This window comes from Armigeres subalbatus, unplaced genomic scaffold (genome assembly GCF_024139115.2).
Source record: "Armigeres subalbatus isolate Guangzhou_Male unplaced genomic scaffold, GZ_Asu_2 Contig1411, whole genome shotgun sequence".
NCBI classification, from domain to species: domain Eukaryota; kingdom Metazoa; phylum Arthropoda; class Insecta; order Diptera; family Culicidae; genus Armigeres; species Armigeres subalbatus.
In genome coordinates this window covers 7,339-34,456 of record NW_026942190.1, presented here as the reverse complement: position 1 = coordinate 34,456, position 27,118 = coordinate 7,339, and the positions used below count along the sequence as shown (strand labels likewise).

Sequence of the window (27,118 nt, the reverse complement as noted above, 5' to 3'; positions counted from 1 at the left end):
CGGTAGATCACTTTGACGTAGTGTGTTGCGGTGTAAGATCTACCAAACAGAGCCCTAGCCTAATCCGTTTTTCTAGCTAGGGCAATAAGTTGTGGTAATTAAGGATTCATCGTATTTAGTCCTCGCTACCAACAGCAGTCTCAGAAATAAAACATAATTAATGTTACCTTGCAGACAGTTGAAAGACTCGAATTCCTCTTGTTTGAGGCTAAACTGTTTGCAGCGGAAACAACTTTTCAAGCAATTAGTTAAAAAACCTCGGTACCCGTCCCTAGGCTGAACTGATTGCTGGAAAAATCGAGTTAGGGGTTTAAATACGTACTAACTCTTCTTGAACTGGTGAACAATGGTAGTGAGAGGAACACACGGAAGTTCTTATTACTGAACAAATTCTCTTGCTTGAAATGGTCTTGTAGACAGAGCTAAATCCCGGGTTTTCATTGTTTACTGGTGATATTCTAGAAGCATGACAAGGATGTGGCTAGGGCTCCGATGCATGGCCAAAAACAGTATCACTGTTCTGTTTTCTCAAGAAAGGATTGATTTCCTATTGATAAGGGGCGCGCCTTCAATGGGATTGCTCTCTATGAAGGGTCTAAATAGCGGGACCTTGTCATGGTGGTCTTGAGAAAACAAAACAACAACTGTATCGAAACCGATACTGCATTGCTTATCAATAGTAATGGAGTAATTCGACATGCACTTAAACACTAAGGATACGGGTAACGCTACAATAGATCTAATAACTGGTCGCAGTGGCACACCCGAACAAGAAAAAAAAAAAACTAATCACGAACAGCAACCAAACGATGGTCTGAAGATTGCGTGAAATTTCTCCTGAGTGCTGCTGCTGACGACCTCTCGATGATCCGTTTTCAGCTGGGACTGCTGCTACCGGCGTCATCGTTGAGACAGTACTGTGCCCAAGTAACCAAAAGTTCCATTAAAAGTACTTTGGAACTTTTGGTTACTTGGGTGTGGCCCTCGTGCCCAGAGCCCAGCCCGTAAGTTGCACGATTTTGATGTCTGTGCTTGCGATGCACATAAGGGATTAATTGGTTTACCGATTTTTCACAGTGCAAGGCGAAATTCAATTTTGCAATAGATCAACGCTTTTAACCCATTGTTTTTAATAGTTATGAAAAATCTTAGAAAGGTCATCGATCGATTGATACGCAAATCTCCGAGATCGGTTGTAAGAAGGCTGAGATCAGTACTGGAATAAGTCGTGATCGTCATAAGACAGAGAGCAAAGCGCCTTTTTCTATTTCAGGCGACCAAATGAAAGTATCGTGGGTTCTTTGATCAATTTTGCATGAAAGGCAGTCATGAAAGGATGTTGTGCTTTATTTTAAAATAAAAATTTCTAAATTATTTTAATACATATATGCAAAGAATAGTGACTAGTCGATAAATCAATCATATTCCTTTAATTCACCGAGTTGAAGGTGGTAATAAACACAAAAACAAAGCAGATTTTGCACACTTTCATGCCCTGTCACGGGACAAATATTTTTTGAGATTTTCGTAGCTTGCCATTCATCCTTCGCGTTTCTATAGAGATTGAAAGGGGCAGATATGTAAACATCGCGTGACATCTCTCATTGAAAATGAGAATTTCCAGTACTGGCTGAGATATTAACTTATACTTCCTGACCACTTTTCGTGACGGTCTCAAATTTGAATACTTAGAATCTTCCTATTTTCCTAAAGGACGTAATCCCCTACGTCAAAAAATTGGACTAGAGAGCTGAATGCCGACTGATACACACTCGTGGTGGGTGGCTAATATTGTCCTATCTTTGTCTTTGACGTGTTGACCACTAGTCCGATCCGCTGAGCTCCTCTCTACAGTTTGAAAGGAAACTAATGGAATTCCTATAACTTCTCAAAGTTTTGTGAGGTTAAGAATGTTCCCATTCGGGTCACTACACATGGTGATCTGTGGTACAGCTACTTGCCCTTCTTGGAAAAAAAGATTATTTTGACAGAAGAATTAAATGTCCTAACGCAGTTAAAATATTACTCACTTTATTTCAAATATTGAAAACTCTACATATCAAACACGTGAAATATATATTTAAAAAACATTCAAGTCTTGTGCATCACATCAACTCTAGTTTCAAACATCTGAAGATCACATTTGTGTGAAAGTAAGACTTCGCTCGAAAGGAACCCAATGTTGCAATTTACTTCCTGCAAAAAGGCAGTTACGTAATAAATTTCAATACTGAACTTTGACCAGTTGTGAATACTAAATAAATAAATAATTTTGCACGTTAAGGAACTTTACTTTTTGCCCTTGGCACGTCGTCCTCCGCGACGACCTCGCATTTTTCGCTTTCTTTCGGCAACCGAACGCCAGGCACGCTGCAGTACAATGGCCGCCCGTTTCATCATAAACTGGTGGATCACCTCCTCCTGAGCGCGCAGCTCGTCCAGGCGCCTCTCTTCGATTGCATCGAAGTACCTTCGAAAGACAGAACACACTTAGTTGGTACCGACCGCATGCATCTATGAAATTCCGTACTTTTTCTCTTGAGGATCAAAAACCGTACGCTTCCATTCATCGAACTCCGCTTGACGTTCCTTCAAGGCATCGCCCAAAGCATTCAACTCCTTGGTCCGTTCGCCGGCATCCTTGTCGTACTTGTTGAGCCACAGCTGAAGCTGTTGAGTCAACTTTCCCTTCTTCAGTCGGTTTGCCTTCTCCGATTGGAGATCCTCCTCCAAGGTTCGCTGATACTCCTTGACTCTGCGATTCACTTCCTCCTGAAGTTCTTCATAGCGTTGATCACTTCGCTCGAAATAGTGAAACATGTTCCGGTCCGATTCGTTTCTAGAAGTGAATGGGGAATTATTGAACTTTAAGCGGATTTAAACAAATGATCGAATCATACATGAAGGCATCAATTTGCTTCTTGCTTTGTTCCTCCAGGCGTTCAATATCGACCCGATACTTCTCGATTACGGCCGTCTTCTCTTGGATTTCCACCTGGAATGAAGCCCTCTTCTCTTCCAAAACCTGCTCGATTTTGGCGATTGCCTTAATATTTCGTGCGTTCGATTGCCACATTCGATGTAAAAGCTTCTCCTTGGCCAAGTCCTTCTGTGCGGTCATTTTCATTTTGTTGATGGTGAACTTACGGAATTCACGTACATTGGACAAAAACTTCCTGTAAACGCCTGGCAGCTGCAAATATGAATGTCTGTAAACGATGAAATTACTAACAAAGATTGATATTAGTACTAACATTCTTCACGTGGCTTGTTATCTCCTTATGAAGATCCTTGTTTGATACCATCTCAACCAACTCGATAAACTTTGTCGAAGGAAACTGAAAGTCTGCCATCTGAAAAAATGAAAAAGTCATTAGTAGAAGCGAAGTAAGATCTGATGGCCACAGCTTACATTAACAATCTCCGGTACCATTCCTCCTTCATCATCCTTAGATCGCATGTACTTGCACAAGGCCCGCAGTACGTCCTGCTCCTCGTCATTGAAATACTTCCTCATCAAATCTTCATTTCGGCAAATCACTGGCAAACAGAAGAGCACCTCCAACGTGTCGGACATTGCCTGCAGAATCACCGTGACCCTGTTGATCTGGATGTTGAACTCGACCTTCTGCAGGCTCTCGGGATCGTACGAGTCGTATTCCTCCTCACCGTGAGACATGATCTCCAGCCGAATTTTTTCAATCATATTCTTCACCGTTTCGATGTCCTCCGGCGAATCATTGGCGAAAATTTCCTCAATCGCGTCGTTCATCTTTCCTCGAAACGGTGCACAATTTTGCAAATTATGTTAATTGGCGGCGTTTTTGCAAGCCATCGATTAAACACTTGAGTTCGTTTTGGCACGTTGCTATGGACCTAGAGCTAGACCCCTTTTTAATGAATTTAAATTAACACCCGGAATATCGTTCAACACATTTTGCCATAACTAACGAATACACTCCTCCTTTCTTCTTGATGGAAATTCGTTCGTAAGTAAAACAGCAGAATTAGTCTTTGATGATTTATTGATAATGAGACACGTTGATTTTAAATGATGGGAAAAGTTGACAAAGTATGATGCGGTATGATAGATTGTATAATTGATTATCAGGTATATTTTGAAATATTATTTCAAGTTGATTGCATGGTTGGAGACTTGTTGATGTGAATACTGTTTTATTGATGGTTATTGATTTTCGGCATTATAATGATCTTGAAGAACATTTGTTCTACAGGTCTACTTCAAAACCAGTATAAAACCATAATGTGATACTGTGGGAAGATGCTTTCAACGTGATATGTTGAGGTATGTAATGTAAATGTATGGTTTCTGATAGTGAAATTACTTCTTGCCTTTTCCGCGTCGCCCTCCACGACGACCACGCATTTTGCGCTTCCGCTCGGCAACCGAACGCCAAGCACGCTGCAGTGTCTTGGCCGCTCGCTTCATCATGAATAGCTGCATACGCTCTTCGCGTGCCCGCAATTCGGCCACCCGGTGTTCTTCAATTGCTTCAAAATATCTGAAAGCAATTTCTTCAAGTTTACTCTTGTATCCAATCTGTAATGCAAAAAAAAAAAATCTCACGTTTTCTCTTGAGGATCGAATACATTTTCTTTCCAGTCATCAAAGTCCTCACGACGAGTTCGCAAGGTACTGGCAAGGGTGTTCAGCTCTCTGGTCCGTTCGCCAGCATCCTTGTCGTACTTGTTGAGCCACGATTGAAGCTGCTGCGTGAGCTTAGCCTTCTTCAATCGATTCTCCTTTTCCAAGCGCAAATCATAGTCCAAGATTTTCTGATACTCGTTCACCCAACGATTAGCTTCTTTTTGCAGTTCCTCATATCGATTGTCACATTGCTCGAAGTAGTGAAACATGTTACGATCGGATTCATCACTGGAAGATATGCATCATTCAGTGATTGGTTGTAAATAATCTTAGTTATTATTTAATAACTCACATGAATGCAGTAATTTCCCTTTTGCTTTGTTCTTCTTGCCGTTGTATTTCAGCTCGGTATTTTTCTATGATTGCCGTCTTCTCCTCGATTTCCTCCCGGAAGGAAGCTCTTTTTTCCCGCAATATCTGTTCAATTTTGGCGATTTCTTTCATATTGCGCTCGTTCGATAGCCACATCCGATGCAGGATTTTCTCCTTGGCCAAATCTTTCTGTGCGGTCATTTTCATCTTGGCAATGGTGAATTTGCGAAACTCACGAATATTTGATAGAAATTTCCGATAAATGCCCGGAAGCTATAAAAAGACCATTTTTTAATTATGTATAAATCAAGCCAATAATATGAAAAACTCACGTTCCTAATTTGACCGGCAATTGCCTTATGAAGACTCTTGTTCGATACCATTTCAACCAGCTCAATGAATTTCGTCGATGGGAACTCTGATAGCTGAAAATCGGAATCAACGTCAGCCAACTCTGTTATCCATTTACTTCCGGCATTACTCACATTAGCAATGACCGGACTAGTACCTCCAGCATCATCTTTGGATCGCATGTACTTGCATAGTAAACGCAACACATCTCTTTCCTCGTCGTTGAAATGCTCGTCCATTAGCTCGCTGCTTCGACAAATCAGCGGCAAGCTAAATAGCACCTCTAGCGTTTCGGACATTTCTTGCAAGATTAAAGTGACTCTATTAATTTGGATGTTGAACTCCACTTTTTGCCTGCTTCCTGGATCGTACGAATCATACTCCTCTTCACCGTAAGACATGATCTCAAGTCGTATCTTTTCAATCATATTCTTCACGATTTGAACATCTTCCGGGGAATCTCCGGCAAAGATATCATCGATTGAGTCCGCCATATCGTACCCTCTTCCGTTCGCGAAGGAACTGAAATCGTTTATAGTGATCCGTTTACACAATGTAACCACCCAGTTACCCAGTTACACAAGCCATCAGCCGATGTAGGTAGTTGCCATGGGTCAAATGCAGTTTCAACCATGCGCTGCAGTGCTTTTTCCGTTTTGGAACCACCCCCAAGGGACACGGATACCATCGTTTCCTCAGTAACAGCAAATTACCCAAGCGGAACGACGCCAAACAAACTCATCGGTTTAGCATTAGAACATTTTTTATTCTTCTGTCCTGTAGATTTGAATTATTTCTTCGTTTCAAATAAGTGAGCTAGCAAGTGACCAAAAATGGGCAAGAAAAAAGGAGGCAATAAGAACAAGCTGGCCAAGATGTCCGAGGAGGAACGGGCACGGTACCTCCAGCATCGGGCCGACATGGAGGAGGAAGCCCGCCGTCGCAAGCAGCAATTAATTGCAACGTTCATGAAGGTTTGTGTTAATTTTCGTACCATATTCGTTTTTCTATTACAGTTCATTTTTATTCTGTACCAAGAGTATTTTTTATCAAGTCAAATCGTTTTTGCCTTTCTCGTATACAAAGTATACGTAAAGGCTATAGGATCACTCCAAAACCGAACTTTTTTTTACATGAAAATTGATAATTCCTTAATATTGCGATGATTGTTTTATTAACAAGGTTCCTGCTACAGCAAACGCTATGTACATTTTATGTAGGGGAATATGGGACAAGATGGCCATATGAGTCAAGACGGGCACTCTGTTTTCGACATAAAATTGCAATGTTTTACACATTTCAAGTATAGGGAATGGCCTATTATACTGCAATATGCTAGTATTTCAAAAGCAACCAGAGTTACACGTAAACCACATATAAAAACATACGCTGAAAGTTTGATTGATTGAAACTACCTTTTTCTTATAACATTTTGGTAAAATTTTTTAAAGGTTTTTGTGTGACCCAAAATGGCCGGAGTGAAATCCGACGACAACAGCTTACCGTGGCTGTGGGTGCATGTGCATGCCACGGAGATCTGTTGAGAAGAGACCGAGTCATGGCTTGCTGCGCAGCGATATGGTTTCACAGTGTGACGTCACACGTATGTAGTCACGGCTGCGTCCTGGTGAATTTCTTCCATATTTGACAGGTACACAGAACAAAAAAAAGTTGGGATTTTTACATTTTCTTGTTTTTATTTTGAAAGTATGAAAGATTTGGTAGTTTTGAGTGTTAAAATATTCAAGTCAAATGATAAACATTTAATCCGAGTGTTTTTTTCTCAGTTTAAAATTGTGATTTTTACAGTGGCAGTAATCAGAATAAAATTTCCAAAATTATCAAACTAATTTTTATATTTCATATTTTTGGCAACACTGTTTGCAAAAAATAATGCAACAGAAAAGTGAAAAGCAACATCATGATGCAAATTTGCAAGATTTGTTTTAATTATCAAAAGGTATTTATTCAGCTAACTTAACATTATTTTCCCTTAAAGGCATAATAACAATGACAACTTTTCTATAACGCTTGGAATTCAGGTTAATGAAGGAAATCGGTAACCAAATCGCATCACAAAGTGACTTCATCCAACATTCGTGAGAGAGAGAAGACATTCGGCTGCGTTAAAAACAAAGGAATGTAGAAAGGCTGGGGAGCTCTCGGCCGGTGATGCTATTTCCGCTAAGCTAGTCTAGAATGTCAGTACGAACAGCGAAACTGTATACGGACGGAAAAAACTGCGTTCGAAGAGGAAAACAAAGTGCGGCAGGTCACGATTTGCGAGAAGCTAAACTTGATTTTGTAGCCCCGCAGCAGGTTCTGGACACATTGGATACGTTAAATATCATTTGGATCTCCTGAACAAATTCTAAGCATCTGTGCTGCGGTCTCATCACGAAAAAAATCAATGGATTTCGGGTGGAAATCGTGTAAATCAATGATAAATTAGTTTGACGTGATTTCAAATTTGCGTAAGGAACACAATCAGATGTCAGCAAAGTATTGCAAGAGTATCTCAAGGTATGTTTAGTATACAATTCACTAAAAAGCAAAGTATTTTAGCATCGCTTATTCACAGCAGCCGCAGCATGTTGAGAAGCTCAAAGAGCAGGAAGCTGGAGCCGAACTGGAAGCTGTCCAAGATTAACTAAAAGAATGGCAATTCGGGTCTATACATAAGAGGAACAGAGTGGCGTTGTCCAAACTGAATTCTAAAATGCCCTGACTGGAAAAGGAAAATAATAGTCAGGATGAGGCACACAAAACGGCTAATGATGACTACTATTACTTGCTTAGTCAGCTTCGTCTGTTGTTTCAGCAGTATAGGTATAACGAGCAGGAGAAAATGTGAATACCGATCTTCCGTCTGTCCAAAGTATCACAGGTAATGTGAAAGACATTCAGAATTTCAACTGTTGGTCGATAAATCTTGATGTAAATAAATAAAACGAGAAAAAATAAAAAGAAAATTTCAAAAAGTTTATTATTGCGAAATTATATTTCAGAAATATAATCTTAAAATGAATGCTCATACATCCTGTTGTTTTAAAAGAATGACCAGTTAATACAAAAAGAAATTAACGTTTCATTTTGAGAGGAAAACTTTTGTTTTGACAAATAGTTGGTTCTTGCAGAAGCACAGTTCTCGCATTGGTAAATTTAACAGTTCTATACTTTCTACTGAAAATCACTAACTAATTTTCTTAATTTTACCAATGTTTTCTTAATTCTACCAACGATTTTTTTTTTGTGTGTATCGGTGGTTTGTATATAAACAAAGGTTCATCCGCTTGCTGCGGGAGATTAGATGAACCTCATGAACCTACCACCGATAAATGTCAAATTGAGTTCATTCGATTGAGTTTTTGAGGTTATGTTTATTCAATGTAAAACCTTATTGACACGCTGAGGTGTTAATATATAATAGAGTGGGGCGTAATGGTCATTTTTTCAAATTAATGGTTTTTCGAAAACATTCTGGATCCCAAACAACTGTGCAGAATTTGAGTCCGATTTATTGCTTCCTCGTTTTCCGCAACGCGTTTGAAGTTTGTATGGAAATGATTATGATTATTTTTGCATTTTTACTTTTAGAGGGATCAGTTCATCGTAAACCTAGCGGTACATTGCGTTAAAGTATAACCACAGATAACAGATATTTAGGCTAGAACATATTTTATTGAAAATCCTATGTAAATTTTTGAATTGATATACGTTGGCCCACTACTGCCATCTACTCAACTGATTGCGCAGCTAAATAGCAACCGTCGAACGCAGCCAATGCATTTGACAGCCGCATTCGGGCTGCGTTTTTCTTAACAATGATCTTTGTGCCATCTCCAATCGATTGCCAAACGCGGTCCCAATTTAAAATACATTTGAAATAACGGTTGGGAATGTTTTTACACATAGCGAATGCCAGCTTCAATATCTGTTATCTGTGGTACAACCCAAAGGATGCCGAAAAACTTTGCTGAAGAACATTCGTTGCTGGAACGTTCACGAAAAAAGTTATCACGCTTCGAAGATTGGTTGTTCAAACCATACGCAAAAAAACGTTTATTCTGCCAGCACTGTCGAACTACGTGGACCAATAACTTAACTGAGTGTTATGTTAAAATCAGACAGCATCGTGCTTTCGTACTGTGCGGTTCTTTTCTCTCTTTGCGGAAGGAAGTTTTTAATAATAACCGAAGCTATTTTAATTTCAACAGTGCTTCTCAGCGCTATTTGTACCCACTGATCTCGTTACGATCTTTGCAAGGACCCGTGCCTTCGTTTTACATTGGACCCGTTTGCGGAAGTAAAATTCCCACAAGCCTTGGTAATCCTGCAGGGACACCGTTCTGGGAAAAAACCTCTTAGAAGGTCACGTCTCCACGCTCAGCAATGAGCATTAATAAAAACAAGAGGAAGGGGGAGTCTCTGAATTCTCCACTTCCTTCAAAGAAACAAAGTTTCAAGACCGTCCTGCCCAAGCGCGAAAAAATAGAAGGAAGGTGGAGACTTCAGATATTCCTTCTAAATCTAACGTTGACATTATTTCTTCTCCTATCGAACTGAGCAATCAGTTCGATTTGATTAATGACGAATTTGAGGAAATCGAATCTACCTCTAGCCCAGGTGATTCGATTCATGCGAAGACACAACGGATTCCGCCAATTGTGGTATCTGTTGTCGAGTTTTCTGGCTTTCGGAATGAAATCTTGAGTAACCTTCAGGTGGTTATACAACAAAGCCACAAATCGACCATCTTGGTAACCACGTGCTTTTTCTAGTGATTTTCCAAGAGCACGAATTGAGAGAACAACGACGCCCATATCACCTTCAGGTGATTATACAATCAAGCCATGTGGTGAATTTCAAATTCACCACACGGTTTTCTACTCCAATTATCAAACGTTCAAAACCAGCGTAATATTTTTTTGTACAATGCTGAAATTAAAGTCGATTGCTTAGCATGAGTAATCAAACGATCTACAGATGTTGTGATCCCCATGGGCGTCGTTGTTCTCTCAATTCGTGCTCTTGGAAAATCACTAGAAAAAGCACGTGGTTACCAAGATGGCCGATTTGTGGCTTTGTTGTATAACCACCTTCAGGGGATCAAAGTTTCATTTCAGAAAGGGTGACTGCCACGTTTTGTCGGGATCCTTTGACGATCGCAAACGTCTTCTTCAGTATTTAACTGAGAAGCGCCATAAATTCTTCACATATGACGACAAAACTGAACGATTGTTCAAAGTCGTCTTGAAAGGTCTCCCCAGTGATGATAAATCACTGGATGAGATTAAAATTGAAATTTATCAATTACTTGGATTTTCACCAGTCCAAGAACTTCTGGTACTTCCCAGAGGGGCATTTCTCAAGAATTTTATTTAGTTCATTTTAACAAAAGTGAACTAAATAATATGGAAAGTTTGGAAAAGGCCTGTATTTATGTCACATGTCCTTGTTACATGAGAACATTTCCGCAGGCCTGGGGGAATTTCAAAAACCCCACCCAGTGCCGTAAGTGCCAAAAGTGAATTTGTTGAAAGCTGAAATTTAAATTCTTCGCAATTGGTGACATCAATGCCAAACACCGTTCATGGAATAATGCTCAAAGCAATTCCAACGGAAAAAAAATATTTGAAGATTGTTCTGCGGGATATTATACTATTCAATATCCCAATGGCCCAACATGTTTTTCATCCACTCGAAATCCTTCGACAATTGATTTGGTTTAGCGGATTCAAGTCAGCTGTGTGGCCAATTGGTAACTCATGCTGACTTTGACTCTGATTTGAAATCTCACAAGAAGCCATTTATAATACAATCAGCTCTACTTTCAATTATCATAGAGCTGATTGGGATTTATATAAAACGTATATCGATAGGAATTTTGATGTTGATATTCCTCTCGATACCAAAAGTGATATTGATAATGCTCTCGTATCTTTGACAAATTTAATTATCGAAGCCAGAGGCATTGCAATTTCTAAATGTGAAATTAAATTCAACTCCATTATTATTGACGACGATCTTCAGCTTCTGATCCGTCTTAAAAATGTGAGGCGACGGCAATATCAAAGAACTCGCGATCCCGACTTGAAAGTTATTTGGCGTGATTTGCAAAATGAAATTAATAAATGTTTCGATTTTCTGAGAAATACCATCTTTGAGAATAATATCTCGATATTGGATCCCAGTTCGAAACCCTTTTGGAAATTAACGAAAATTCTTAAAAAACCTCAAAAGGCAATTCCAGAGTGCCAATAATTTTAATCTAGGTCTCACTAGTCCAATTGAGGATCAGGTCCAAGGATGTTACCGATCATTTAGTAATCTGCGTTCGATCATTTAGTAGTTTGTCAATAACTCATTCCAGAGGCTAAATTTCAAAATGTTTTGTATGGTCGACTTTTAGTGCGAAGGTTTTTCTACAACTCTCCTTAACAGGTCGATGTTTGAATTCTACTGCTAAAGGAGTTACGGTGCTAGTTGCTATACCTATACTAAATGATTTGGTTAATTGGCTTTTGGCTTTTGGCTTTTTGGTTAATTTATTTAACAAATGTTTTCAATTGGCATACTTTCCAGATAAATGGAAAAACGCCAAAGTTGTTCCAATTTTAAAACCGGACAAAAATCCAGCTGAGGCTTCTAGTTATCGCCCAATCAGTTTGCTTTCTTCAATAAGCAAACTGTTTGAAAAGATTATTTTAAATAGAATTATGGTTCATATTATTAATGACAATTCTATTTTTGCTGATCAGCAATTTGGTTTTCGCCATGGGCATTCAATCACTCATCAGTTATTAAGAGTTACGAACTTAATTCGGCTCAACAAATCTGAAGGATATTCGTCTGGAGTTGCTCTTCTTGATATAGAGAAAGCATTTGACAGCGTTTGGCATGAAGGTTTGATTGTAAAATTGGTGAATTTTAATTTTCCAGTGTACATTATTAAACTCATCCAAAATTATTTATCAGATCGCTCACTGCAGGTAAACTATCAGAATTCTAAATCTGATAGATTACCTGTAAGAGCTGGTGTTCCCCAAGGCAGCATACTGGGGCCGATATTGTATAACATTTTTACTTCTGACTTACCAGATTTACCACCAGGGTGTCAAAAATCTTTGTTTGCAGATGACACAGGTCTCTCAGCCAAAGGGCGAAGCCTTCGTGTTTGGATATTTTCTCCACTTACTTGCAAAAATGGAAAATTAGCGAAGTTAAATATTTAGGACTACTGCTAGATTAAAAATTACCTTTTAAAAATCACATTGAAGGCCTAAGAGATGAATGCATGTATTAGATAATTAGGAAATAAAATTAATTAAAAAAAAGTGTTATGTTAAAATTATTGATCTTATAGGGCTTTGGCGCTAATGGGAGTTATTCGGAATAATTTTACAAAGTAAAAATTCCGACGAGAAGGAAGATGGCCGATGGGTTTTGCTCTCTGACAACCATATAGGTAGTCCTGTACTGCCGTGAATCGCATATTTGTCCTATATGAATAGGAAACCCAGCAAAGATGGGACAGATATGCGATTCACGGCAGTGTAGTGCTGGCAGAAACATTGATTTCTTGCATATGGTTTGAGCAATCAATTTTCAAAGCGTAACAAAATTTTTTGTAGACCTCCCAGCCAAGCACCTTCTTTGATAATGTGTTTCGGCATCTTTCAGACTATATGCTAACTATATGCTAACGTATGCAGTCACGTGATTGACAATAAATTGAAGCCGCTAAGGGCAACAATATAAAAAAGTACGTTTTCTCATACTAATCGAGGACGCAACCAATCGAGCCCATATTTTGCACAGTTGATTGGGGTCCCAGAATGATTCAGAAAAACCTTGATCTCACTTGATTGGATGAAGTTTGCGATGTTCCATATAGCTGTGCCCCACTCTAATATATAATCACACGCTGATGGTAATATAATCAAATATCACATTCCTCTTCTTCTCTCTCCAGCTGTCATCGAGAGAAAAAGTAGAATCATTGAAATTTTACACGGTGTGGTTTAGGAAATGAAGTATATTTTTGTTATAAAACAAAAATTAAAGATGTTTTAAAAAAAACTTAGTTTAAGGGGTTAGAATTTTAAAAGCACACAAAATGGTCTCTCGATTTTTATATTTGTTCCGAATAAGCAGTCAATGCTTAAGATTGTTGAAGTTCCAACCACAGACGCCCAATGCTAAATTCACTGTATGTGGTCAAGCGGCAACCAGATGGCGGTAGTGCGCAAACGTCAAACACAAGCAAAATCGATCGAAGCGCCATCGGTGGCCGATTGACCACCTACAAAAAAATAAATCAGCCGTTAAAAAGGTGAACGATGGAACATGTGTTGAGTGAGACGTCTGTTTCTCTGTGTTCCAACCCTACAAACTAACAATTGTTTGACTAAAAAAATTTATAACGTTCTAGAGGTATTTTATTTCTCATTTTCTATATTATGCCATTTCAAATTTCCATGATTCTACTTTTTCTCGAGACTCTCGAGCCCCCATAGGTTTTTTTCAAAGTTATTTGCGCGAGACGAAGATGAACAATGAACATTGAACAGAGAAAACGTTTAATTCCTTTGAGAACTGAACTCCAAAATAGGCCGCATTGTGCTTTCGTGCTGTGCGGTTCTTTTTTCTCTTTGCTGAAAGAAGTTTTTAATACTACCCGAAGAAGCTATTTTAATTTCAACAGTGCTTCTCAACGCTATGTGTACCTATTCTACTGATCCCGTTACGATCTTTGCTTAAACCCATGCCTTCGTTTTACGTTGCACCGGTTCGCGGAAGTAGAATTATGACAAGTGGTGGTAATCCTGTAAGGACACCGTTGTGGAAAAAAAACCTCGTCTCCACGCTCAGCAATGAGCATTAAAAAACCCTGATTAATCCACCTAGCGGTGTTGGTGCCTTCCTCGTGCAAAAAAAAATACTGAAACATATGAGTGAGTGTTTTTTAGCGTATTTTACTTACTTAATTATGGATCATGTACACCTCCGGTGGTGCAAAGGGTCGGCTTGAAAGATCTCCATTCTGAGCTTTGCGTTGCCCAGCTATCGCTTTAACCTGTTGCCAGATTAAATTTCGATCGATTTCTTTTATTTCTTTATTGAGGATTCGCCGCCATGAGCCTCTGGGTCTGCCTCTGCTGTCCCGCTGGGTTCCAGTCTAATGCTGGATTACAGATTTTGTTTCCGCCCCTACGTAGAGTGTGGCCGACCCAGCCCCACTTCCGATCCCGAATTTCTGTTGCTATCGGCCTCTGGTGACAACGACGATGGAGCTCGTTGTTTGAGATCCAGTTGTGAGGCCACCAGGCCCGAATTATATACCGCCGGCATCTGTTGATAAACACCTGCAGCCGTTGAATGTTCTCCACTGATACACACCATGTTTCGCTAGCGTTAGGCTGACCGTATTTAACGGGACAGTCCCGTTTTTTAGACCTAAAAATTCTTTAATTTGTCCCGTTTTTCATCGATTCTACATTGATCATACATAGAAAGTGTTTTTTTGCATCTTTATCAAAGAGGTTTTCAGCCATTAGCTGGCTCATCTCTCAACAAAGAAAGTGGACGAAAACCATAAAAAAGCGCGAGATGTTATGTTATTATTTTTGGTAGGCAAGTATTTCCTGAAAATCGGATCAAGCCTCAACGTCAATAAAATGAAGCGCATAAACAGACATTATAATTTAAGATTAAGTTTATTTTCAAAGTAGGTACTTCATTTTTTTTTTCAAATCTACTTTACCACATATTGTTCAATCATTTGATTCTTTACCAAACATTAGGAATCATTCAAAGCCTTTCTGAATATTTCTAAGTCATCCACTGCAAAAAAAACGACGGCATGAAAAAACAATTTATTATCAAACTGAACAATATCGAGTGGCAGTTAAGGTCCCCATGTAATTGAGGGCTAGTTCACACATCAGGAGCTTGTCTGTAAATTTCCTTCCCATGTGTGTGGACGAGATTTGTGGGATAATGTTATGGTAAATTGGGAATTCGGCACGAATTAAAATACAATCCAGCGGAAATCTCCGAGAATCCGAGCTGTAAACCAAACTATAAATTGACCAGAATTGTTTTTAACTTTTCCCGAGAAATTGCATTAGTTCCGCTTTATTGGTAGTATATGGGAACAAAATCAATGGACTTGATTCCCAAGTTGTGAGACTACTGATATGCATCAATTTTGATTAAAAAGGACTGTGAATTGATTAGATTTGACATTTATGCTCATGCGCTAACCATATTCATGGAAATAATTAAAATAACATTTTATAATTTAATGTTCTTTTCTGGTTGAGATTCTTGTTATTTTATTCGCAGATTTTTCCACACTTATATATTGCTCTTTGCTCTTTTCGCATTTATCTTTTGACATTTTTTCTAAAAACTATTTTTTCTCAACCTTCTAATACCCGGCCTTAGGCAGGCTACTTTGAATATTATTTGTTATTTTCAATTGTGCAGAATTGGAAAATTTTTAATAATAAAATTCTTAATGCATCTAAGCGTAGATTAAAATAAAATTTCAAAATTCTCTATTTTTTTTTAATTTGAAAGATGCGTAATTTTCTGTTCCTTCGTGTTTTTGTCCGCGTCCCTTTGAAGAGTGAAATATTTATAGTTTAGTATTTGTAACCTTCTAACTTAAGATTCACTCTAAAATATTTCTAATTTCTTACACGGAAAATGAAAAAATATCTGAAATATCTACAGCTCTTGACAGGTTTTTTGACACGCCCCGTTTTGAAAGCGTGTTTGTCCCATTTTTTCACCAAAATGATCTGGTCAGCCTAGCTAGCGTATAACAGCACAGATTTCACGTTAGAGTTGAAAATTCGTATTTTAGTGCGTTCACTTATCTGCCTGTTTTTCCAAATATTCCTTAAAATCGCAAAGGCAGACCTTGCTTTATTGATCCATGCGCCTATGTCGATCTTGGTACCGCCGTCTGACGCCATTTGGCTACCAAGATATTGGAAGCTTTCAACATTCTCCACTGGTTGCCCGGCTACTGTGAAACTGGAAGGGGTCACCGTGTTTACATCCAACGATTTGGTTTTGTTGACGTTGATTACTAAGCCTGCCGAAGAGGAGCACTCGGCAAGGTCGTTGAGCTTACTCTGCATATCAGAGCGACGTTGAGCGAGGAGTGCAACGTTATCAGCCAACTCGAAGTCGTTTAGGTGCTCCATGGTTATAGGCTGCCATAACAGCCCGCGGTTTGGTTCACGGTCAATCGCACCTACACCAGCTACGACCCGGGTAGGGTCGGACAGGACCCCATTGTGCAGCACTCTACACGAGAAGGCCTCGTACTGTGCCTCGATGAGGCCGATGATTTTCTCAGGAACCCCCTTGGGTCTTAGGGCACCGCACATATTCTCGTGATTGGGACGGTCGAAAGCTTTTTCGTAGTCAATGAATACCAAGTAAAGGGACTCTTGGAATTCGTTGACCTGCTCCAGAATGATGCGGAGCGTGACAATATGGTCCACACAGGATCTTCCGGCACAGAATCCGGCCTGCTGCCGCCGGAGCACGCAGAAAAAACTACGTTAAAAACAAACATATTCTATACTACAATAATTCAGTTTGTTCTGGCATCAAAAATAAATATGTTTGGATCAAACATATTGTTGCATTTGAAGCGAACGAAAACTTTCTTTTGAATCAAATGTGCGTTTCAAGTTGTTTCAACCAGCTAAATGTTTGAAGCAAACATGGATATTATTGTTTTGGTTCGGCCATTCATAATATTTTCTTATCAACTCTACCAATTTTCATATTCTGGTAGCATTTGACTACCAGATTTCTCAATTCCAATCGTTCATATTTCATTTACTTACCTTTCTGTACCTGAAAAACATCCTTATCAACAATTTGGAAGCAAGAAAACATATTATTCCACGCTTGCTCCTGCTCCTCTGTTGACCTCCGATCGGATCCGATCCGAACTCGAGTGTTTGTTTACTTTTGCAAGAGCGAGCGAGGGGCTGCCCACTAGTGTACGTATAAAACAAACAGGGATTTAATTTGGTTTTAAAAATAAATATGTTTGATTCAAACATTTTACCATTTTGGAAGCAAACATGTATATTTTTGAAGCAAATGGATGAAATTTGTATCCGTGAGAGTCGCATCGATCTTCTCCTGAATCCGGGCTAGGATATTTTGCATAGAACTTTGAGAACGGTACACAGCAACATAATGCCTCGCCAGTTATCACATACAGTCAGGTCACCCTTTTTGGGCACCTTCACCAAGATACCTTGCATCCAGTCGACCGGGAAAATTGCGGTGTCCCAGATATTACGAAATAAACGATACAGTAGTTGAGCGGATCTCATGGGGTCAGCTTTGAGCATCTCGGCTGATATGCGATCGACCCCTGGGGCTTTATTCGAATTCATTTCGGGGCTGTTTGAATCTCTAGCAGTGAGCTTCGGTATTGAGGCGTGTTATACGTCGAATCCTAGGCAGATCATGCCGAGGTGGTGGTGGCCTGGCTGGCACTTGAAAAAATTGTTCGAAGTGCTCGAACCAGCGTTTCAGCTGGTCAGTTGGGTCGGTCAATAACTGATCATTCGCGTCTCTCACAGGCATCGTTGCATTCATCTTCGCCCCGCCTAAGCGTCGTGAGATATCGTAGAGGAGGCGAATGTCCCCGGTTGCTGCGGTCTGCCCACGCTCGCTTGTCCCGCCGACATAAGGCGTTTTACTTCCTTCTCAAGAGCCGAGTATCGTTGACTTTGGCTCCTCTGGTTTTTGATCACTCTATCGCGGCTTTGACTTCTTTTCGCTCCTCAATCTCCCTCCAGGTCTCATCGGTGATTCATTGTTTTCTCTGGGTGCGCAGTTCGGCCAGATTGTTCTCGTTGGTGTCGATGAAGGCATTCTTTATGGCGGTCCATTGGCCTTCCACGCAACCACCTTCCGGAATATCTGCATCATGCGTCTCCAGTTCTTCAACGAAGGACCGTTTCACCGTGGCATCTTCCAGTCGGCGTGTGTTGAACCGTCGTCCAACTCTCTCCTCCTGCCGGCGAATCCGCGCAATGCGCAGGCGTATTTCGCCGATGAGGAGGTGATGATCAGACGCGATATCGGCACTACGTTTATTCCGTACACCAAGAAGGCTCCGTATCCATTTTCGGCTGATGCAGATGTGGTCGATTTGATTTTCTGTAAAGCCGTCACGGGAGATCCACGTGACCTTGTGAACCGGTCGATAAGGGAAGAGCGATCCCCCGATCACCATGACGTTATTACCACAAAATTCTGCGAACAGCTCTCCGTTTTCGATCATTTCTGCGAGACCATGGCGTCCCATAATGCGCTCATGGTTCAAGTTGTCGGATCCGATCTTCGCATTGAAGTCGCCCAAACAGATCTTGATATCACCCTTCGGAGTTCTATCTACGACGGCATTGAGTTGACTGTAGAAGTTCTCTTTGTCTTGCAGATCGGCAGCATCGGTTGGCGCTTAACTGTGGATTATAGTAAGGTTCGGACCCGTGTTCTAAATCTGGCAACGATTATCCTTTCACTTATAGGTTCCCACTTCATAAGCGCAGAGTGTGCCTGAGCGCTTAGTAGGAAGCCAACTCCGCGATGCCGGGGAGCGTGTTCACCTCGTAAACCAGAGTATAGCAGAACTTGTCCCGATGGCGTTCTGTGTTCTCCAAAGTTTGGCCAACGGACTTCACTCAGTCCCAGGATCTCAAGCTTCCTGCGGCGTGCCTCTTTGCAAGTTGTGCTAATTTAAACTGCTGGGCTAGGGTTACTAGGGTTAAAACGTTCCATATTCATATTCGTGTTCGTTGTTTCGCGCTTAGAGTCGTCGCCGTAAAATCGGTCCGTATTCTTTCGTTATCGGATTCTCGAACAAATTGATGTTTCAGGAACAGTAGGTTGTTGGCCCAAGGCTCCCTATCCATCGGGATGGAGCTGCCATCTTAGGTATAGCTTTCGGGGAATAGCATATCTTACTCAGCCGATGGATGCCAGAACAGACGCTGTTGGAGCACCTCCTTAGTGAACAGACGCTCGATCAGTCGGGTCAAATTTGTTTAAAGTCCCACCCAACACCAGGACTAGACTAGTGCGCTTTGAGCGGCACACGGTCGCTTTGACAAGGCCTGCGTGGAGCCACATGCAGCTTTCTATAGAAGTACAACAGAGCCCACTGTCGAACCCAACCACATCCTAGGCAGACCCCACTGGACGCACCCTCTCACTCTAGCTGATGTCAGAAGGACAACAGTGCCCAGGCTACACTAACAGCTAAGTACGCAACCCTCAGCTGGCGGTCAATTGTCATCGGAAGATCCGTGGAAGCGTGAGTAAAAACAATGAATTATTTTCTTTTGTATTCGAGGGTATTCGAATAATACCGAAGATTTTTTTAAGTTCCTTCCCGAATTTCGAGGAAATTCTGTCCCTTTGACCTTTTGTCCTTTCGACATTTTGTCCCGTCGACCTTTTGTCCTGTCGACCTTTTATCCCTTCGACCTTTTGTCATAGATTCTAACCTAACTTTATTTGGTTAATCTAGTATCTAGTATAACCACATTATCGCAAAATTATCTAGTTAACTTACGTTAAATTAGCGTTCAATTATCGAACTCCGATAATTATTGAGGTAAATAATCTTTATCGTAGCAATCGATTACGTTGAACACAATCAACTTTATTGGCGATAACGATAAAATTAACGATTAACAACCCTGGTACTAACAACAATTTTTGTTGAATATCTTGACGTGCACATGCATATGCACAGCACATGGTCACAATGGACAAAGTGATATTAATTTTGCGAACAAGAATACACGTGTCCTGGTGGGGCACTAGACTTGGTTTACCCAATCGTCACATGTGGTTCACTGTTGTATATCCACAGTCATAATAGTAAAAGGTTGTGGGCTCGAGTGTAATCAAGATAAGTTGATTCTTTTTCGCAAATTTGTTTAAATATTTCGAAAACATACGCAATGCATACGCACAGTCTAGATATTTAACAAGAACAAAAAAAACAATGCTTCGAACTAATTTCGATCACTAATCTTGAATTTCATCTCCAACAGAACAAATTGAAGCGAGAGGACGCCTTTGCACGTCTTAATCTAGCCAAGATCAACCAGGAATGGCGCACCATCCTGCGCAACATCAAGTGCAAAGAGCTGAAGAACGAAATCGAACAGGTGGAAAAGATGTGCACCGAGTGCATCGAGAACAAGAACGGCATCATCCGGCGGTTGCTGTGCGATTTGGACGAATCGGAGGAAATCTACTCGACCATGCTGCACGCCCACATGGAGAAGATCGAGAAGATCATGAACATCCACAACGATCGGCTGTCGTTTCTGTCCAATTTGTACGAGATCGAAAAGAAGGAGATCATCGAAAATTATGACCAGGAAATTGCGCATTACAAAAGTAAGAAGTTCGGCCTGCAGAAGGAGCTGGAGTGCGTATTCTACGGATTGGCCGAGCGATCGAGGGTCGATCGGAAGCGCTCCGAGGAAGAGCACATGCTAAAGAAAGATGAGCTGAAGAATTCGGTAATTGTTACATTTGCATTGCTTTTATTTAATTGCTTAATTCGGTGTATGAGAGACATTGCGATGCTGGTGCGTATGAAGATTATCCAGTGGGTGCGCTAAAACATGATCGTTTCATTGTCCCAATCGTTGCAATTGGCCTGGCCGCGGTCCGCAAGACACATAACAAACTTCATCGAGTAATCGCATTTATCTTTGAGTTTGTTGTCCATACTTATCATGTGAAAACACTCCTGTATGGAGTCCGTGTAGAAGTCACGCAGATCGAAATCCCTTAGATCCTTCGTTACCACGTGCAGAACTTTGTGTTTGTCAGGAAATCCTTCGTTGTTGGTCATCTTCATTTCTTGGAAAAAACACTGCATCATGCATGCTCGATCACGTTCCGTGTTGGAAGTTCCATTACCGGAGGAATTGCTGCTTGGTTGCATAAAGTTGTCGCGGTCACGATTGTATCGTTCGTTTTGTTGGGCGCTGTATCCGTAACCTCCTTGCGATCCATCATTGTAGTACTGGCGTTTATATCTTCCATACTGATTCCGTCCATCATCCATTCTTCGTCTTGAAGGACCGTAATCATACTCTTGGTCGCGATCATTGCGTCTTCCATTGTCCTGGCGATTTCTACCATTCCCTCGGCGATCGTCATTGTTTCTGCTGGAGTCCCTTCCCATGCCCATTTGTTCACCATTTCGTTTCGAGTTTTCCATTTGACCTCCTCCAGAGACCTGGCGTCGAACGTTTCCATCGGTGCTTGTTTCTCGATCCTCGTCGCTGTCCGAATTCAAGTAGGATGAATCGTAGTTCTCATACTCGTTGCTGCTTTTGTTCTCTGATTCCGATGAAATTCGTTTCATACAGACGCGTATCACTTTTCGTATTTCATCGCTACTTGGACCATCCTCGGTACGGCATTTGAGTGCCCAAGTATCATCCAGAAGCGATAAAACAAGTATGATCGAGACGGCAATGAGGATCGAGTTTGGGAGAAGCCGATGGTTATCCATGGTCGCTTTGCCTTGTTATTCGCGAATTCTAAACATTCCGCACGATTTGGAGGACTTATCACTTTAAACTAAAACTGTAGCAACTGTAAGCTCGATTGAAGATCAAGTGAACCTAATGCGCTAACCCAACACGGATTTTATAGTTACGAATATGGACATTGATTGATATTTCCGATGACCAATTTATGTAAAACTTCATCGCTAATTACCTTGGACAGTTATATAATAAGAATGAATGTCATCGAGACGAGCCAGCCCAGGGCTGAAAGTCTCGCTAATAAAGACACAAAAAAATAATGTACTGACCTTTGTTATTTGATTGAAGTGCACCAATTTATTACGGAATCTATTACACAACCTGTTATACGAATTGTAGATGATACTCAAGTTGGAAATGATCACCAAAGAACGCGAACGACACATGGAACGCCTCTGGAAGGAATTTCAAAAGGTTCTCAACGCTTATCTACGCAACACAGAAGAGTACCGCAATGAGTACAGCAAACTGCGCGACCAGGATGCGAACGACACGCGTCACATTCAGAATCATTACATCGAGGTAGCTCGGTTGAGCGAACTGATCTCCAACCTCCGGCTGAAACTGGTCACTATCAAAGACGAGCACGAATTCAACGTGAAACAGCTGCAAAAGACCAAGATGGAGCTACAGGAGCGTATAAGGAACATCAAACAGGAGATGGAGATCGGTTTGAAGATGGACGACGACAAGTTGAAGCAACTGGCCGTTTGTGGGCATGGCGCGTTGAAGTATTTGCAGAATTTACTGAAGCGTGGGAATGCTATTCTACAAATTGCGACATTCTGCAAAAAGTTTGAAACGGAAAACGAGAGTCTGCTGCCATTTGTACATAGTGCCGTAAAACGGCAGATGTTCGAGGTTGATGAGGACGAACTAAAGGAACCGACTACGGAATTTGAGGTATTTAAGAAGGACACTTTTGGGATCGCAAAGAAGTTTGAAAACTTCTGGATGAGATTCAATAAGGCTCGGGTGGACTGTGCTTGCTTACAGGAAGAGAAAAAGCAACTTCTAGAGGAAAATGAGAGATTGAAAAATCAACTGAAAGAGTATCTGATAACGGTGAACATGAACAACGGGGGATCGCTGGAATCAAACGAAACGCTTCTGGCAGAAAGACCGAGTTCAATGAAGGTTGAGAAGGTGATTCATATCGACTTGAAGTTGAAGGCTGTTCGGTTCAGCAGGAATGGTAAACGCAGACCGGTGACTTGCATCGAGGGGAATTTGAGCAACGCTATCCGGAATGACAAATTGATGGAGATTCGTAGCAAACCAAATCAGCTATACTCATTGATACGTCAATCTACTTCTTAAAAATAAGTGTTTTGTCAAATAATTCGTAATCACAAAAAAATTAGAAAAAATTACTTTATGTGAAACAGATTTATGCCGTATGAGGCAGCCAATGAAAGAATATTATCACTTTTCAATAACAGTTTTTGAAACACGATCGAGCACGTTTTTTCAGAATATAAAAAATATATTTCATAAAAAAAAGCTTAATCTTAAAACATTACTTCACAATAATGAGTTAGTGGCGGCACCGAACGATAATAAAAATACTGAACTTCTTATACAACTAATCTAATAATTTATTTCAACAGAAAGAACGATCCCTCGTCGTGACTGTCCTCGAATGACTAAAACAAGATCTTGTTACTGGCATGCTTCAAAATAGCTCAACATGCTAACGGGGGACTGCCACAATCACTGGTCGATCGGACGCCACAAACGACTGCGTCCTGCGAATCATGAAATCCGGGGCTTTGCGATACGTCGGGGCTATAGCCTACAAATAAATACGCGCCTTAATCAATCATTTTTGCAATCAACCAAATCCACAACTCACCTGTAGTTTTGCCTCGACTATGCCTTTATTATCCTCGGACAGCTTGATCTTCTGTCTGGCCATGTTCAGCTCTCGATCCAGCTTCTTTCTTTCGTCCTCCAACTGCCGTAGTTTTTGTTCTGCTTCCTTGAATCGCTTTTCGTTTTCCTGTTGCATATGCTCAAACTCAATCCGCTTCTGCCGTTCCAGTTCCAGGAGTGCTTTCTGGTCTGACTGTAACTGCTCTAACTCTTCTCGCTTTTCCCACTCCTCGGCTAATACTCGTGCCTGGGTGCCTCACAATTTCTTCGTCCCGTTTGGCTTGAATTTCATCCTCCAACATCCTCTCCAAGCACAGCTTTACATCCTCCAGCTCAGCCACCCTACGTGAGTCCTCCCGTGCGACCGCTTGGTATTGCCGTGCCTGCGATTCCGCCGCAATACGAGCCAGCTTCTCCTGCTCCAACTGCACGTTGGTATCTTCTAACTGTTTGAGGTGAATACTGCGCAAACGTTCCTCTTCTTGGCGCTTTCTCAAATCCAGCTCCCGTTGCTGTTTCCTCCGGTTAACCGTATCCCGCTGGAAACCCTCCCGCCCGGTTGAGTACGTTATGGCCAACTGCAGCGCCGATATCCACTGCAGCCGTGTCTTGTGATCCTGGGTTCCCAAATCGTATGCGCGATCACCCGAGATTAGGGTGAACTTCGGAATGCGCTCAGTCTTACCCGAGGACGATATGCACGGCTTGACGTTGAACTTCGAATCTAGCGCTATCGTCCCGCATACCTCCCTATCCGTGTGATGCTTGTAGTACGTCAACTCGCAAGGCTGAAGCACAAAGAAGTACTCCCGGAAGGTCGGCAGCACGTATCCCCTCCTGTACAGATAACCCTTCTTGATCACATCCATAATCAACGTCTGGTAGATGTCCCTGATTGCTTCGCAAATGGACGCCACGTAGTCGTTTAGTTTGTCGAAGTCTTTGAACCTCAAAATCGCTAGGAACTCGCCGAATTCCAGTCCATCGTCCCACTTTTTCAAGTAGTCATACTTTTCCTCATTGTTGTAGTCCAAACCGAGCGAGTTCAATAGTTGCCTCACGACGATCAACGCTTCCGAGGGGTGGATTTTCACCGTGAAAAGGTTATCGTCCAACTCATCGTTGAATAAGTCGGCCATCATGCAGAATATTCTGAACAACTGGTAAGTGGCCTCCTCCGTGAAATAGGCATCCTTCAGCTGGAAGTCCTTGTGGCAAACTAACCAGCACACCTGAAAAGTGAAATCAAATTTAGTAAAGATCTATTAACATCTGAACGCAAAATGGATAAACACACCTCATCAATTTTGCCTTCATAGTTGCGCACGGCCGACAGCGGGAGCTCGTTAGATATGGATGAGAAAACCTCCTGCCCGAGGTAGTACAAATAGTGATCGAAGTTTAGTGTTGGTGTTGATCGGTAGTGATCGAGTCCGCGTTCTACGCCGTACAGATCCAGTAGGGTGGCGATGTTGGCTGTAAGAACCTGGAGGAAAAATGAGGAAAAAAACAGAATCCATGAAGCATAATCATTTAGGCATCAATGTATTTACATTTGCACCTTTTTGAGATACCTGGGGTTCAAAACAGTAAAAGTCAAAACAAGCGCTGTGATCACGTTTGTGGTACCACTTCCACTGGTTGCAACCATCCGGCAATGAAAGTTTATATAATTTAACAAAACTAAAAGCTACCATCACTTACCTTCAATTTCGACTTCCCAACGAATCCTGAGCAGTCCTGTTGCAGAGCGCGAAACGCATGCCAGATACTGTTGGTCACGTTCTTCAGAAGTGTCGTCATTTTTGCTAATCGCGTACGTGCCCCGGCGGCGCGGTGCTTCTACTCTTCTATACAGGGCGAAGTAATCGACGGGTGCGCTTTTGGTTAGCTTGGTATCACCCTCTTGAATCGGACACACAATCGCGGTTTGTTCAGAGCACAGCACTTTTCATTTCACTTGCCCGCGTCACGCACAGCCCATCTATTAGGGGAATGTGTTTGTTTCTGTTGTAGTCATTATTCCATTCATTTGTTTTTGTTCATAACTGAAACACTGCTAAATCGGTGCTATTTTTTCGTCACTCACTTACAGAGAAGAAACCTGGAGACAGCTAAGAGATGGAAAATTCTCACGATTAATGAAACATATTGTTCGTTTGCGCACAAGGTAATCTCCCATAATTCGAATTCGGACACAGCAGTGTTGGACAACGGTGGAAAAATGAGCGATCCGTAATTAAATTTGAAATCCAATATGCCTATCTGATGCGTTTCACACAGAGCATTATCACGAGTATGAACTGAACTTTTACAACAAATACCTAGAATCAAACTTATCTTTACATTTTTGTGAATGTTCAATTGGATTATCGTAATTCACTGGAAAAAAGGATCGTAAACGACAAAAATTGAAATGTGGAAGCAACAGCCTGTGCTTCAAAATCCAAAATAGTCAATTATTTTTCAATACGGGACATTTGTTTGCAATCTATTAAAATTCTTGGGATTTCTAATCAAGTCATACGAAAGGCAAAAACTTAAAAAATATGTAATGGACATATTTTTACCACTTTTGTTGCATTTACACATTTTTTATATAGTCAGCTTTAAATGCAAATTTATTTAATTAAAAAAAACAATAATAATAATAATATTGGTAATTTTACAATTTCGCTTTTTCGCTGGAGCATTTATACTTCCGCTCTGAAATACGTGAACCTAGAATGTCTGACACTCAAAGTGTTTTAGAATGAGCACTGTTTCGGCTCGGTTAAGTTTCATTATTTTCTTGTGATTCACACATTTGCGCTTGAATTATTCAGTCCAGCGAGCGATGGTGGCTCATTGTTATTATTTCCTTTTATATTTAGAGCTATATTATTGTTTATCTCCCATTTATTTGTAATTTTACTTTTAGATTTATCTATTTTCATTATAAAAGTAGATTTCTATTGTAAGATTTTAAATTTATATCTTATCAAACAAAACCCAGTGAAACGTATATTTTCGATTAGGAAAACCAATCAAATATCTCTAAAATAAGTTCCGCATAAAGGTCATAGCATCATCATCTCTAATTAATTCGTACTAAATTGCAAACAAGTTTCTGATTGGATTACCAAATACATCATCGACACCCAGAGCAGACATCATCATTCGCTTGATTAACTCCACCACGTTAGTTGGTTGTTTGCTTGCTTGGTGGACACCAGGAATAATCTGCATGTATCCGGATAGCATCTCGCCAATTTCCACACAGATATGGTCAGCT

At 40.8% G+C, this 27,118-nt stretch overlaps 5 protein-coding genes across 6 annotated transcripts; 1 reads left to right on the top strand and 4 right to left on the bottom strand.

Annotated features, from left to right (window-relative positions):
* Positions 1-2,075: 2,075 nt before the first annotated feature.
* Positions 2,076-3,820, bottom strand: LOC134202792 (dynein regulatory complex protein 9-like). Of its 2 annotated transcripts, XM_062677785.1 has the most exons (6): positions 3,413-3,820; positions 3,255-3,353; positions 2,901-3,193; positions 2,531-2,839; positions 2,294-2,470; positions 2,098-2,196 (listed from the first exon to the last, which is right to left on the bottom strand). In XM_062677785.1, the coding sequence occupies exons 1-6, from the start codon at positions 3,770-3,772 to the stop codon at positions 2,190-2,192; spliced, it is 1,245 nt and encodes a 414-aa protein (XP_062533769.1). In that variant the 5' UTR covers positions 3,773-3,820; the 3' UTR covers positions 2,098-2,189. The 2 variants fall into 2 exon arrangements, with proteins under 2 accessions (XP_062533770.1, XP_062533769.1); XM_062677786.1 differs by having other exon boundaries at positions 2,076-2,470.
* A 210-nt stretch (positions 3,821-4,030) lies between these two features.
* LOC134202789 (dynein regulatory complex protein 9-like) lies at positions 4,031-6,863 on the bottom strand. The gene is made up of 6 exons (XM_062677782.1): positions 6,836-6,863; positions 5,467-5,836; positions 5,314-5,406; positions 4,962-5,254; positions 4,589-4,897; positions 4,031-4,523 (listed from the first exon to the last, which is right to left on the bottom strand). The coding sequence occupies exons 1-6, from the start codon at positions 6,856-6,858 to the stop codon at positions 4,343-4,345; spliced, it is 1,269 nt and encodes a 422-aa protein (XP_062533766.1). The 5' UTR covers positions 6,859-6,863; the 3' UTR covers positions 4,031-4,342.
* LOC134202788 (dynein regulatory complex subunit 2-like) lies at positions 5,838-23,323 on the top strand. Its single transcript, XM_062677780.1, has 3 exons — positions 5,838-6,306; positions 20,449-20,925; positions 22,309-23,323. The coding sequence occupies exons 1-3, from the start codon at positions 6,166-6,168 to the stop codon at positions 23,287-23,289; spliced, it is 1,599 nt and encodes a 532-aa protein (XP_062533764.1). The 5' UTR covers positions 5,838-6,165; the 3' UTR covers positions 23,290-23,323.
* On the bottom strand, positions 20,930-21,994 carry LOC134202790 (general odorant-binding protein 71-like). Its single transcript, XM_062677783.1, has one exon. The coding sequence runs from the start codon at positions 21,930-21,932 to the stop codon at positions 21,024-21,026; it is 909 nt and encodes a 302-aa protein (XP_062533767.1). The 5' UTR covers positions 21,933-21,994; the 3' UTR covers positions 20,930-21,023.
* A 148-nt stretch (positions 23,324-23,471) lies between the features above and the next one.
* Positions 23,472-26,215, bottom strand: LOC134202787 (differentially expressed in FDCP 6-like). The gene is given in 5 exon segments (XM_062677779.1): positions 23,472-23,764; positions 23,825-24,098; positions 24,100-25,076; positions 25,142-25,330; positions 25,549-26,215. Coding segments are annotated over 5 exon segments (1,641 nt in total). The 5' UTR covers positions 25,648-26,215; the 3' UTR covers positions 23,472-23,662.
* Between the last annotated feature and the right edge of the window lie 903 nt (positions 26,216-27,118).